At 38.0% G+C, this 15,849-nt stretch overlaps 1 protein-coding gene across 20 annotated transcripts in view; it reads right to left on the minus strand.

Moving 5' to 3' along the window:
- Positions 1-15,849, minus strand: part of ICA1 (islet cell autoantigen 1) — a 138,626-nt gene that overhangs the window by 116,152 nt on the left and 6,625 nt on the right. For 7 of the 20 annotated variants that reach the window (XM_057304179.1, XM_057304181.1, XM_057304180.1 and 4 more), the window contains exon 2: positions 3,417-3,456. In XM_057304179.1, the coding sequence (XP_057160162.1) occupies positions 3,417-3,433 (17 nt within the window). In that variant the 5' untranslated portion in view covers positions 3,434-3,456. Of the gene's footprint in view, positions 1-3,416; positions 3,519-10,686; positions 10,778-15,849 lie in introns of all 20 variants that reach the window. The other 13 variants (XM_057304184.1, XM_048212843.2, XM_026506421.4 and 10 more) reach the window with 5 other exon arrangements.

Genomic DNA, 15,849 nt, shown 5'->3' on the forward strand with positions numbered 1-15,849 from the left:
AACCTTAAAAGTTAGTGAGGAAATCAAGTAGCTTTTGCAGGACATCAAGAAATTACACCTTGAGGAGTTTAGCTATCAGCACGTTGGACATACTCCTTTTCCAAGTAGAGAAAGTGAGGCCTAACCAGGTAGGGTGTGGGGCTCAAACCACCCAGTGGGTCAGCGATAAAGCTGGACACCAAAGTTCTCTCCACTCCAGCACTATGGCCAACACTGACGTGAAGGCAGAGAAGTAGAGATAAGGGGGTGAAAAATAGCACGTTTAAAATCTGTCCCAGGGGTACCTAAAGCTCAAACTCATAGAATCAGAGAACAGAACAGCGGTTACCAGAGGCTGGATGGGGTGAGAGGGAAATGGAAAACTCTTAATGAAGGCGTGTAAGGTCTCAATTATGCACGATGAGTAAATTCTAGAGATCTCCCATATGACACTGCACCTATAGTTAATAATACTGTAGTGTACACTTAAAACTTTGTTAAAAGGGCAGATCTCATGTTAAATAGTCTTACCATAGTCAAATGAAAATTAAAAAAAATTTTTTTGAAAGCTCTGTTAATGATTTCTGATATTAAAACCTTACATTCTTAAACATAAATGTTTAAAATACAGGTAGGAAGAAGCCATTCTTCAGGAAGGACATAGTAAAGATCAAATTAAAAAGTATGTAAGGAAGAAAGTATATAAGGGGTGCCTGGGTGGCTCAGTCACTTAAGTGTCTGCCTTTGGCTCAGGTCATAATCCTAGGGTCCTGGGATCGAGCCCCACCATCAGGCTCCCTGCTTGGTGGGGAGTCTGCTTCTCCCTCTCTCTCTCCCTCTGCCTCTGCCCCTGCGCATGCTCTCTTTCTCTTAAATAAATAAATAAAATCTTTTAAAAAAGAAAAACAAAGTATGTAAGGAAGAAATTAGAAAAAAATTGAGAATGAAATAGAATTATATAAAAGACCAGAACACCTCAAATATCGACAGAAATGTTGCCATTAGGGCTCCACCCCTCCCCACGTTGTTTGCATACTCCTCTGGTCTAGAGTTCCTGTTTTTGTTTTTGTTTTTTAAAGATTTATTTGTTTATTTGAAAAAGAGAGAGAGAGAGAGAACACGAGCAGGGGGAGGGGAAGAAGCAGACTCCCTGCTCAGCAGGGAGTCCAATGTGGGACTCATCCGAGGACCCTGAGATCATGACCTGAGCCAAAGGTTGACACTTAACCCACTGAGCCACCCAGGCACCCCTAGAATTCCTATTTCATATGTCCACACAGGACCCCTGGTTTCTCCTCTCTGCAGACATGTACTTTCTTCCACTCTGCGCTATCAGCAATCAAAATGTGCCAGACCTGAGTCCTAAAACACAAGTTGCTTTACACCACTATATAAAAATACCTGTACCTTGAAACTTAATGATTTATACTCTCCTTCCAGATAACATTTACAATTTTCAACCCACACATTTATTCTTAAAAAGTCAAAAGGGGTTGCAAATAACTTCTTTACAAAGGTTATCATTAGTGAAGGAGGATTTGGGGGACTTTCATAGTTTCTGCATTATTTACAAGTTTTTTTATGTGTATAGACTTGTCAAATCACTACGCTGTACAGTTGAAACTAATGTAACACTGTGTGTCCGCTATACTTTAAATGAAAAAAATTTTACTATGAGCTCACCTCAGAGAAAATGAGTGGAAAAAACATATAACTTTTATGTAAGAGAGAGAATCTCTCTACATAATATGTGCACTACAAGACTGGGAGGATATACCCTCCAAAATTGGTTATTTCAAGGAAAGAGAATTTTTAGAAGTGGAGAACAGGGTGGACTTCTTTGTATTGTATCTTCTATTTATTTACTTATTTTTGGTGAAAGGTCATGGATGAACAGAAAAAAAATTCCATTTTGAAAAAAAAACCCAGAAAACAAAGGGACTTCAGAGACCTGGTGAACACACCTCACCTTTGTCGTTTAACAAATGAGGCATCTTAGGTTTCAAAAGCTTAAGAATTCTGCCCAAAGTCACACACGATTAAAATCCAGGCCTTTTTTTTTTTTTTTTTTTTTTTTTAGATTTTATTTATTTATTTGACAGAGAGAGAGACAGGCAGTGAGAGAGGGAACACAAGCAGGGGGAGTGGGAGAGGAAGAAGCAGGCTCCCAGTGGAAGAGCCCGACGTGGGGCTCGATCCCAGAACTCCGGGATCATGCCCTGAGCCGAAGGCAGACACTTAACGACTGAGCCACCCGGGCGCCCCCAGGCCTCTTAATCCAAGTCCAGTGCTCCATTCAACGTTCTCTGCAGCCCCTGCATTTTGGTAGCAAGCAATGAAGGGGCAGAGTGAGTGAGAGGAAGGACCCACTTCTCGGGGCTCTCCCGTCTCTCTTAGGTGGGTGACTACCTACTTCCCTGGCCAGCTGCCAGGATATGACAGCCATTATGAGGGTCACAGGATGGAGCCACCCCTTTGTCTTAATGAGCCAAGATGGAATAATTATGAAAAAGAGTCCGACAACTCTTGGTTAGAGGGCTGTCAAATGGGGATACTCAGGGTAACTAAATCCCTCAGCCATTTATTAATTACCTTTTAAAATTCATTACATTTTAAGACACGCAAAAATTCTCTTAATGTTTGAAATTTGATATTACAGAGGCCTTGGGTCTGATTACTTCTTTACTGAGAGAGGAGGGATTAAAAAGTTTATTCCTTATTATAATTAATTGTACATTTGAAACATGAAAATATACATCGCATTTTTTTTCATGCTACGAATTAGAGATAAAACATGACAAAGATCTGCTTGCCTGGTGCGTCACGGGTTCAAAAGGGTTCAGAAACACTGTGTGAGGCAGACCCAGATGTATAAGAAGTTCAACGTGCTGCTGAGATGTGCTACAGGCATGTAAAGGACAGTGCTGAACAGGGCCACGATTACATTTTATTCAGCAGCAGCATCTCCTGACTATGATTGCCTCCCGAGCGTTCATGAAGGTTGAAGTCACAGGTATAAATTAATGAGTCTGAGTCTGTGTTCACTCATTATTTTATAGCTGCTATACATCAAGTTCCCTGGTAACACTAAGAAGTTGTAAATAAAAAAGCGCTAAAAAAAATATATCAGCTTATCTGATCTGAAAAACTGGTAGTAAGAAAAGCCATTAGATTCTCAGGAGAAACGCTGTACATAAATTAATTTCTTAGAGAATATATGTTACATAAGAACTTATATTTGGTTATTTGGTTTCCATATTTCATTTAGAAGGGATGTTGAACTTGACTATAGCCCATATTGGATAGGGGCTAATAGATTATTTACTGCTAATGTGACTCTTGATTTTTCTATTCAACAGACATTTATTGAGCATATGCTATGTGCTTTCCTCTTTCATTAGCCTCTCCCACTTTGGAAAAGACAACGCATTACTTACCATTTGTGTCCTGACATGTTTCCTTCTCCTTCTTTTTCTACTGTTGATGATTTGGGGAGAAGGGGCAGGGAAAAAGCATGAGAGGATAAGTTATATTATAACCTGAAATAAAACAAATATGTTTAACAGTTAACACACTATATTATATGTTAATTTGACACATATAAAATTTTTCAATCTGAGCCATTTCTAATTGTATTTTCAGGGCCAAACACTATTACATGGTAACACTGTACACTGGTATCGAGAATAGTTTAACACTGGAAGAAATATTCCAAATGAAGTGTAAGAAGCAAACAGGCAGATTGAATGAGAAAAGCAGGTTGCAGAAGACTACATAAAATATAAGACCCCAAAATGCAAAACAATACTATATATTGCTGAAGCATACAAATATCATATAGTAAAGGTATAAAAATTGCCTAGGAAAGATAAACACTAAATTCCAGATAGCAGTTATGACAGCAGAAGGGGGTGGGGGATATTATTCGAGAGGGGTACACCGGGGCTTCAACTGTACTCATAATGTTCTCTTTGTGAAGCTTAGTGGTGAGTAGACTGCATCTGTCTGCCTCTTTAAAGATTTGAAATATTTTATAAATGTGCTCACTTTGGCAGCCTATATACTAAAATTGGAACAATACAGAGATTAGCACAAGAAACCCCAAACCAGGAAACCCCACCAACTCACCCATCTACCCAAGGGAAATGGAAGGCAAGAAATACAAAGGATCATGTGTTAACTGTAGAGTTGGTGGGGATGGGGGGGGTAGCTGTGGGGGTATAGACTTGCTGATGCTTCTTCATTTGTTCTGGGGCCCAGGAAGGGGAGAAGCATGAGTTCGTGGTGATTAAGACTTGATCCTGTGGTTGGCCTTTGGCCGTGCTGCTGCCTATGTCCCTTCCCAGGGACTGACCCTTAGCCCAAGCTGCCCTTGGCAGGTGGGCTCTGGCTGTGGTTCCACATCACAGTGACCAGGAAGGAAATTGAGGAATTATCACATGTCAGTATATGAGGGTATTGGCCTAGCCACAGGTAACTCCTTGCCCTGATCTCTTCCCTACACCTGGGAAAATAGCTCTCAATTTTTTATTTTTAACTTTTGTTTGAAATAAAGTTCTTAGTTAGCCAGAAAACAAAATAAATATTTCATAATCAATATTTCTAAAAAATGAGCCAATGAGCACACTGAAAATAAAATAACACACACACACACACACACACACACACATACACACACACACACCACAAAAGGCTAAAGGCTAAAATGAGATACTAGGAAGGGTTAAAAGGAGGAAAATGCAATTATTTCCCTTTTTAGCAGCCTACCATTGTATTTTCACCTCATCAGTAAATATGGGAGTAACTTATGCCATTGTCTTTCACTCCCTTTGCCCTACTCAGGAAAGCTAGCCAACCTCACGGGTGGAGCAAACCAACCCAAACATACTTGCCTATGGGTTTCTGGAAAGACTGGAGAGTTTGCTCCCTAAAGGAATGGCCTCTGGCCAGACACAGAATGCTGGCTGCTGGAGTGAAAGCTCTGTGCATGAATGCTTCCAGCTAGTCCACAGAATCCATCCACTTGTTCTTCCTCTACACCAGAGAGGGTCCTGGCAATCAGTACCCCTAAAATGACTACAAAATTTTAAAGTTTTATTTTTACCATCTTAAAAATGCTAAAAAGCTTTTTAAAAATGTTGTAAGGGAAGTAAACCAAAGTGCTAAAATTCTAGGGCTCAGGTGTGGGCACAGGAGTAAGGAAGGAAGAAATTTTCCTGGAGTGTCCAGATACCTGAAAAAGCCTCCTGGAAGGCTTCCAAGTTTGTGGACAAGTTGCTTTGGGAATGACATTCGTGATGAGTAAGCCTTGCCCTCTACTCATTAAATCATACAGAGGCCACCAACTTCTAGTCTTCTCAACACCCACACAGGTTCCCTGCACAGCTTCTGACAAAATTTCTCATGAAAGGGTATCGTTCAAGGAAACAAATTATACTCTTTCCTTGAGTCCAATTTCACCATGACCTACTAGGATAGTTGACACTTTTTGAATAATTTTTAACTGCAGTAAAAACCACGTAAGTGTATCCTTAAACAATTTTTAAGTGTATAGTAGAGTACTGTTAACTACACGCACATTGTTACGTAACAGATCTCCAGAACTTTTTCATCTTGCATGGCTGAAACTCCGTATCCATCGAATGACTCATTTCCTCCACCCCCTAACCACTGGCAACCACCATTGTTACTGTTTCTATGACTCTGACTATCTTAGATACTTCAAATAAGTGGAATTACGCAGTATTTGTCTTTATTGTGATTGGTTTATTTTACTTAGCATAATGTTGTCAAAGTTCTGTAACCTATGACAGGTTTTCCTTCTTTTTAAAGGTGGAATAATATTCCATTTTATATATAAAGCATATTTTCTTTATCTATCCATCCACTAATGGACATTTAGCTTGCTTCCACATCCTGGCTATGAATAATGCTGCAATGAACATGGGTCTACAAATATCTTTTGAGATCCAGGTGTTTTTTGTTTTTGTTTTTGTTTTTTTATGTATATACCTAGAAGTAGGATTGCTAGATCATAGGGTAGTTCTATTTTTTATTTTTTGAGGAACCTCCATACTTCTTTTCCACAGTGACTGCACCATTTCAAAATCCCACCAACAGTGTTCCAAGGGTTTCAATTTTTCCACATTCTCCCCAACATTTGTTACTTTCCTTTTATTTCTTCTTCTGCTTTTTTTTTTCTTTTGATAGCAGCCATCCTAACGGATATGAAGTGATATCTCATTGTGGTTTTGATTTGCATTTCCCTGATCATTAGGGATGTTGAGCATCTTTTCACATGCTTACTATCCATATCTTCTTTGGAGAAATGTCTATTCAAATCCTTTGCCTATTTTTCAATTGGGCAATTTTTTGCTGTTGTTGTTACTGCATTGTAGGTAGGAATCCTTTATATATTCTGGATAGTAACCCTTTATCTAAGGTTTGCAAATACTTTCATTCAGAGGGTTGCTTTTTCACGTTTGTTTCCTTTGCTGCAACTTTTTTATTAAGTTTTGATTATTAAAGTATTTAACAATTTAAGTTCTTCATAATGTAATAACAGATAATAAAAATCACTGAGCAAATAGCCCTTTCTACCCGAACTTCTAAGTTATTTCTAGATTATGACACCAGTGTTCCTCAAGGTACTGTTTACAGGTCACTTACACGGGAAACTCCTGGGGTGTCAACAGGCAAATTCCTGGGCCCCATTCCTTTACCTAATGATCGAAAATCTCTGGGCCTGGGTCTAGGAATCTGCATTTGTAACAGGCTTTACAAGTGATTCTGAAGCACATTAAGTCAGAATACCACATCTAAATGGCATCTAGGAAAAATCCTTTCTGGAAATGGATCTTAAACAAACTGCTGGATTATAATATGGTACTATAGCAAAGGAATCACTGGTGGCAAAATCAGGTCAACTCTACAAGTCACATTTGAGTATCTCATGAGAAGGCAGCCGCAGGTCAGGTCTCACATCTCCAGCTCCATACCCCACAGACAATTAACAAACATTTTAAGATTTCCTCACAACATTCATCTTCTCTTGTTCTACCACTTTCCAAATTCACAGTGTCAAAATCACTACCTAAAAAAAAAAAAAAATCATTATAATTCCTATCCATTCACTCATTTCAGTTCATCAGTCTGGTTGCATTGAACATGCACTGAGCATCTAGTTAATATCCACCAGGCACTGTCTAGCCTCAAGTACCTTATAGTCTAAATCAGCTCTGCCCAACAGAAATACACTATGAGCTACATATGTAATTTTAAATGATTAAATAGCAATGTTAAAAAGTAAAAATAGTAAAAAATCTTAAAATATTTTATTTAACCCAATAGATCTAAAATATTATTTCAACATGTAATTAAAAAATTACTAATGATTTATTTTGCATTCATGTTTTTGCACCAAGTCTAAAATCTGGTGTGTTTCTTATGTTCACAGTACATCTCAATTGAGACTAGCCACATTAAGTGTTCAATGGCCATGTGTGGTTAGTGGCTACAGTATTGGACAATGCAGGTTAAGCAGTGAAGACAGACATATAAACATAATTTTAGGATCCAAGGGCCTCTTGATATTTACAAGGGACCTATTAAAAGATCTTTGTGATAGCCCAAATTTGTGAAATCTGCTGTTAGAAAAGTCATTTCCCTATCAAACACAATAAAGTCTATGATTAGCTAACACTTCAATTCATGATTCTGCAAAGGAGGCTATATTTCCACTTCTGCCACAAGACACTTATAAAATGAATGCTATCATGTCTCATGCATTTTAATAGCACAGAGAAGACTTCCTAACATTCTGTTTTGTGGCCACATTACTTTGGGAGATAAGCAAAGAAGAGCAAGCATCAAGCTGCTTATGGACTTGCCATGCCATAAGTGCCACAAAAGGGGGGAAAAAGGCACCAATACTGTTAAATTCAGCATGACGTGACCACATGAATGTCTGTGTTTCACTAAATTCTGTCTCTCCAAGGAAACAAATCAGATGAGCCAGTAAGAAATAAGACCTACTCAAAGAAGTAGGGGCCCAAGAATTAAAAGATCAATAGAAAGCAAGTTCCTGGAACATTTGCCTCATTCAGTTGGTAGAGCACGTTACTCTTGATCTTGGGATAGTGAGTTCAAGCCCCACGATGAGCGCAGAACTTATTTAACACACACACACACACACACACACACACACACACACACACTCCTAATTTTGGTATAACAATCCTGAGGGTGAGGAGATGGGTTAGTAAGGACTGGCCTCTGTGTCTAAGACAAGTACTAAAGGGGAAAGATGTCTGCTGAGAGGTAGAACTGCTGGTAAGGCCAGCACCTTCTCAGGTGACACTAAGACTACCAACCTAATCTTCTTAGACTTTGCCAGGTTGCACCTTGAAGGGGACGCAGTACACTGACCTTATGCACCAAGGCCAGGCCTTAAGAGCACAGCTGTTCTCAGCCACACCCATGTGGCTGACAGGCCATTCTGCCTTGTGGGGAGAATTGGGAGAATAGGGATGAGGGATACTTCATTCAGCGTTTGTACTTAGGTTCCATAAAATAATTATGCTTATTTTTCCTCTTTGCTTTTCTTACAGCTTGCTGTGCCTGTATCTTCAATTTTATTCACCCATGTGGATAGACTACAACTTTTTATTTCCTATAGCCATTGAAAAAGCCATTTGGAACACACTGGATGGTCAATACATAAGCCAAAGTTTTTTTCTAAATACCCCAACATTCCCAGAATGCTAAAGCAAGCCTGGTTTAAACACAGTTTGATGCATTGCTGCAAAGAAGAGGAATTGGTCTGTCCTCAGATGCCTTAAACCCTGATACTAGATTCTCCTCCTTGGAAATATAACACGGGGAAGTATTTTCATTCCACATAGGCTGGCTTCAGCTGCACTGAACATTTGTTCTCGCCCAGAACCCTTTTCTATGAGCTTATGGAGTTAGCTGATGGTACCTCCAATTACATTTGAATTATGCAAAGAATTTAAAATTCTTGAGCCAACCCTTACTCAGAGTAAAGGTAAGATAGTTACATTTTACTGTATCAGTACTCTCAATCCACAAAAATATTTCAATAATCTTTTTCTTGAATCACATTTTCCAAGTCTGTTGTGTATCTTGTGCAGTTTTAGGTCTCAAGTTAATTACCTTTCCAACTTAAGCAGATTTTTCTCTTCCATCAGTGAGCAGTTTTTCTATTAGATGAAGTACTAGCTGAGACTGAGTCCAGAATCCCTTTTCCCTGTATCTGCACTGAACATATGGTGGATTCTCTTGAATTGCAGATCTGAGCCACTGCCAAATTTGTCATTTTTCTAACTTATTCAAAATTCCTATTTCCAACTAAAAATTGTCACTATCTTAGAGCTCTTCAGCACTGCTGTGCATACCAGCATTTAGCTTTCTTTGGGAAGTGGGCCATTTTCCCCCCATAAGAAACACACTTTTCAAGTGATGTGGGTGCAAAGTGGTACTTTTGAATCATCCCACAGTAAAATCACTCATTCCCAAACACCAGCTTCATGGCACCACACATCACTGAACAACTGCAAATCCATTCACATCCCCACATTCCTGAAGCTGGGATGTGTCCTACAGTTGATACCCCTGTGAACCGTCTGGCAGTCACCTTTCTTTCCTCACAGAACATAAAACGGTAAAAGGTCTCATGAGCAATGGTTTCTTACTTTTGATGACATAAAGAATAATTACTTAAAATTAAACCTCAGTAACACATCACTACATGCTACAGACTTTTGAGGCTATTTATGTGTAACCGAAAAGGAGACTCTGAAGTCAGGGAATGCCAGGTGTAGCCTGTGATGTGGAATGAGTGCCATGACAGAGGAAGGTGCCCAGGGTTCGAGGAAAAGAGAGGGGAAGACACAGAGCTGGCTTCCTACGTGGCCTCTGGGATGAGCTTCTAAGAATCAGTAGAGGCTGGCCAGGTGAAGGGTAAGAGTGGGGGCAGTGGAGGGGGAAGGTGTGGGTGGGTGGTGGTAATTATTCCAGACTGAAAGAAAGCAATGAACACATTCTTGCACAGCAGAATTGCATGGGGTGTTCATGCAACCAATCATAAGCAGTTGTGCATTCCAGGAACTTAAAGAAAGAGGAGATGTGACTGAGGAGACATAAGGACCAATCTCTGAGGCCACCGTATGTCCCTTTTAGCATTTAGATATATTCTGTAGCCACTGGAGGGTAGACACTCAATGCAGTTTATTTCGTATTTAGTGAGCACCTTCTATGACCTGTGTTTGCTAGAGAGCTCATCTCTGACTATCCATAACAAATGTTGGAAGCCTGTGGCATGTCTCTTGAACTTAGCTTCCAACTACACAATCTGAAGTACATAATTTTCTGCCAGTTCCATCTTCCCCTTTTTTCAGAGATTAACCTCACCTAGAAATATTACCAGTGATCAATATCTTGTTTTGTCTTTGGGTTTATTTCTCCAGTGCAGTCTTAGAACTAATTAAGTCATATAATTTAGAGCCTAGAGGGAGTTGAGAAATAATCGAATAAAGAGCCTTTCTTGGATAACATATAGAATTGTCAGATCACTATGTTTTACACCTGAAAATAGTAACACTGTACATCAATTACACTTTAATAAAAATTAAAACAAGTAGATTACTGAAGAAATAACAAATAAAATAAGTTAAATAACACGGGGACCTGTGATCCAGGGAGGTGACTAACGGGTCTGAGAGAACAAAGCCAAGTAGCTTCAGAGCCAGGGCATCAATGCAGGCTCCTGATGGCTTGCCTAATGAACAGAAGAAATACAAGTCTGTCAGAGGTTCTAGGTACTGAGTTAAAAAATAACTTAATGTTTGTACATTGCTTTTGCTCCAAGTTATTTTTCATCTTTTTTTCCCCAGAGGTTTATCTTTGGTCACTTTCTCTTACGTCAATAATGATTTTTATAATTTCCCAAGAAGAGAAGGAAGTGTGTTTTAAGAATAAATATTAAAATAGTTTTAGTAGAAATGGGGAAAACAATTCCTCCACATGTAATTAACAATATATACATATTTAAAACCTATTTTTCAAATCACATAGTTGAAAAATTCCTACAGATGGTGGGAAGTTGAAGTAGTCTTCCATCCTTTCAAAAGCTAAATATTAATTAAAGTAATATTTTGGGGCACCTAGCTGGCTCAGTTGGTAGAGCATGAAACTCTTGATCTCAGGGTTGTGAGTTGGGTATAGTTTACTTAATAAAAAAAAAATATTTAAAAAGTAATGTAATTTTGACTAGCTTTTATGGGTGTTTTTCCTATCTTGCAGATATCACATAACTTTTCTATTAAGATTTTGATAAAGTTATGATTACTTGAATATTCCATGTAACTTTATATGGATTCTATTTCTAGCTGAGTTTTGTATCTCCTGCAAGTGACTTTTTTTTTCTGCAAATGATTTTTGACATTTCATAAACTCACAAGTAAAAGCAAAACACAATCACATCCCCCAATTTTGTGAATCAGCAAATCTTATAAGAGGAAAACAGAATTGTAACCTTCAAGGCAATTAAAAGATGAGTTTTTGTTTAAACCCTATGTGTGCATATCATTGTTAAAATCTGCATTTTCTGTTAATGAATTGGAGTCTTAGGACATTTTTATATGATCATTTCACTCACATTTCAAGCAGCTCAGAGTACTACATACAGGCATTAATTAAGCTCAATGCTTCCCTAAACCTATTAAAATCACATTCCTAAACTAAATATTTTCAACGTCAACATAACTTATCTCCCAATTTAAAATAAAAGCAGTAAACCCATGATCACGCTACACACTTGTGCTTCCTCCACGTCACTTCACCTGTCTGGCCTCACTTTGCTTGCCTGTGAAACAGTAAACCAGGCTAGCTGACATCTAGGATGCCCTCGGTCACAAACACTATAAAGCTGATTTTAATTAATTTTAGAGACATTTATATCTAAGAGAAAGCTTTGAGATAACGAACACATCTTTTTAAAGATGAGGAACTGGGGTTCTAAAAATGGAGACGACTTGTCCAAGAGCAGGTTAAAGATCAAGTTCTCAATAAAGAATGCTGGGATTGAAACACTAATCTCCAGCTGGCGACCTGGTGCTCCCCTCAGCCTCTCCGTCTATCTCAAGAGATGTTTCTTAAAGGAAAATATCCAAACCAGCATTTCACATTCCAAGAAACTGAAAGAAAAAGCCAAGATATTCTCTAAAAGGTTATCATCCTCACCATTAATATTAGTTAAAAATATTACGTCCCCACAAAAACAAACTAAAAACAAAATAAAGAACAAAAAACTCAAATGGCTCAAAAGGGGCATGGGCTACATCTTCCTCTTCTTTCTCTTACAACCCGGCTTGCTAAGGACAATTGATAGTGAATTTTGTGCGACAACAAAAATCATAGCAGCAATAACAAAGAGGCTGGCATTTGAAAACAAAAAACCTCAAAGAAATCCACAAGAGCAAATAACATAAAATGGATTAAAAGACTAGGAACAGAAAAAGAATAAATAGGCTGTCTTTGCTAAAGAAAAGATTAAAAAAAAAAGCTTGCTTATAAATTATATTCACCTTTGATTTTATTTAGGTTGGTTTATATAATTTTCAAAGGTCAATTCAAATTTAGCATATGGGTTTTAATCTTTAGTACTTATGGTGGCTTTTTCTCTAAAAGCTTAACTTCAAAAGGTGAAGAAGGAACACCCTAGTCAGACAAAGGTCTTAATCAACTTCTGTAAAGAAATACTACACACCCTTCAACTGCCAGCACAGAACGTTATTAAATGATAGGAATAAATATTTTCCTTAAAGTATATTTCAAAATTGCATTTTTTAATTGGAAAGCTCTTACCAATGTTAAAGTTTTTTTATAGGAGAAAACCCTGAAATAAGTTAACTTTACCATCTAACATCATGTCCAAATACAATAGCCGCTAGTCATTTTTGGCTACTGAGCACTTGAAATATGGCTAGTCTGAATTTAGACATGCTTTCAGTATACACTGGATTTTGAAGACTGAGTATACCCTCCCCAAAAGTTAAATGTCTGATTGATAAATACACATTTTAGATTTATATTTTATATTTATAAAAAGCATATGTACTTTATATCAACATACTTGGATATACTCATATTTTTGATAAAACTATATCACTATATTATATATAAATATTTATATATTCTATTTTATATTTAATTCTATTTTATATTTATATATTTATTTTTGTATTTTATGTTAAAATAACATTTTGGACAGATGGGTTAAATAAAATATATTATTTAATTTTACCTGTTCCCTTATATTTTTTTAAATGTACCTATTAGTATGTCTTAAATTACATATGTGGCTGCCACTATATTTTCACAGACAGCCATGGTCTAAGGCATTAAGCAAATTAGCAAAGAGTTAGAAATTAATTTCATAACTCAGGTCACCAATATTCTATGCAGATTAAATACCTTTAAATAATTCTTCCTGCCTAGAATCTCTGATAATTATTCTGTAAGAAGCGTCATTACAAAAATAAAATTCCATATACATACATATAGATGTATATATACAAAGACTGTATATGTGTATATATAGATATATATACAGACACAAGTTTATAGTTTTTTTTAAATGACTTATATAATAATTGCATCCACGTTTTCATTATAAGTTGTTTTCAAAAGGCCCAAATCTGTGTGCAAAATGCACTAATAGTTCCAAATCAGATTCATGGAAATAAGAAGTTAATAAACTACTATAAGACCATCAAAAAAAACCAAAAACAATAACCACCAAAAGTGAAAAGATAAAAACTGCTTCTCATATATATATATATATATATATATATATATATATATACACATCTACAAATACAAAGTATATATACATACTTACAAATGAAATACATTGTATATTATTCATATACAAATATATGAATGATTAATAATATTACAGGTACGATGGAAGTGTGTGAATGTATGAAATTACACATAATGTCAGCAATCAGAATAATTAGGGAGATACTAATGTTTACACGGTTCTTTCTTTAACATCAAATTTGTAAGATGAAGCACATAATAGAGATGATCAAGTAATTTCTTATGCCTCTGCAGGATCACTCAGAGCCAGGAGAGAATTTATAGCTCATTTAGTCCAATCTCCTCTTTTCACAGGGGAAAGAACTGAGACCCAGGACTGAAGAAAATGTCCCAAGGCACAGAGTAAGCCGTTTTCATTCATCTTAAATTACTGAAATACACACATACCAATAGGTAGTTTATAAAATGTCTATACTCTGCACAGGTCCTGTAAACAAACCATTACAGCTCCTTTCTCTGGAAATGGCCCTAGTCAAGGACTTTCCTTGGTAAAGTCATAGCTAGGAACTCATGTTTGAGTTTGGGCTGATTTAGCAAGGGATGAAGGCAGCCCTGGCAGGGGAGGGAGAAGCAAGAAAGGGACCTCCAAATAAAAGTCAAGCAGCAAAGGGAAGCAGACAGAAAGTTCTATATTTTCATGTAGCCCACCCTTGCCTACACTGGGTCATCTAGTTGGTGTTATTTGAAAATTAGTAAAAGATCTCTTTCCCAGATCCTCTCCACTTTCTTAGGGAAGAAGCTTATAGGATTAAATAGCAGCAACACCCAGAGTAAATAAGGCACAAGACTGATTTTTTTTATGGGGATCAGGAAAGACAGGGCCATGGGCATATACCTGGTAGGGCAGGTAGAATAACCAGGAAGTAGTCCAAAGGGGTGCAGGTCCAAGTCAGGAGTGCAGGGAAGAGAGAAGCAGGAAGCAGAAAGGAGGGAGTGGTTTGGCACCAATGCAAAGTTTACCTACTTCACAATGATGCCCATGCTGCCTATGGCAACACTGAAGAGAGAGCAGTAGGTACAAGGACACTAATCCTGGCCTTCAGGGAGCAGCAGGTAGAAGAAAACTCCGCAGGGTGATGATGACCAGTCTCCCTCCTCATTCATTGTAGGGAATCATGGCTCTTGGCACTGTGCTAGGCACTTTTTCTCATAGCTTCCACTCTTCATGCACCACTGCTCACTTCTTTGGAACTATCCAGCACCATGACTATAACTAGTGCTGTTCCTTTCTTTTTGTCTGGAAGGGACGGGTCTCACCCCCTTCCCCCTTCTCATCCTGCTGGAATGGCTGAAGACAGAATCAGCTAGCACTGTTGACTACAGTGTTCCAAAAAATAATATGAAAGCTAAACAGTTTGTATGACAGCTTCTCTCTGCAGCTTTTATAGTGCTTGCTGGAGTACTTTCTCTAGGAATACTTCTTCCTGACAGGCCACACTAGAGAGGCCATACAGAGACATTCCGGCAACAGTCAACTACCAGCAGTCTTTGCTGTACCTGCCCAACTATTTTCTCTTCAAGTTAATCAACCTCCCTTTCTGCCCTCAGCCCATGTTCTTCAACCTCTTTCTTCCTCCACTTACCATCTCTTCCTTCTCTTTGCTGAGTTCTTCTAAGCCCACACTGGTTCCCTTCTCCACCATGCCAGAGAAAGTCTTTAACTATGAACCCAACTCAAATCCTCATCTCACTTGACCTTTGACTAAGCTCCCCTTCCTTAACTGCTCAGCAAACACTGCACTTTTGAAGCTTTTCTAATTTCTTTGTTAGCTCCTCTTTCTCTGTGCCTACATCTCATGTATCAGTGATCTACAAGGTTCTGACCTTGGTCGTCTTCTACTGCACTTCACTCGCCTGTCTAGGTGATTTAATCCACTCTGTGGCTTCAATCCACAGCTGTGTGCCAATTAATTCTGAAGTCCAGAATTAAACAGCTCTCCGGAGATCATAGTAGGGAGATGGAAA

Source organism: Ursus arctos, unplaced genomic scaffold (assembly GCF_023065955.2).
Source record: "Ursus arctos isolate Adak ecotype North America unplaced genomic scaffold, UrsArc2.0 scaffold_3, whole genome shotgun sequence".
Taxonomy (NCBI): domain Eukaryota; kingdom Metazoa; phylum Chordata; class Mammalia; order Carnivora; family Ursidae; genus Ursus; species Ursus arctos.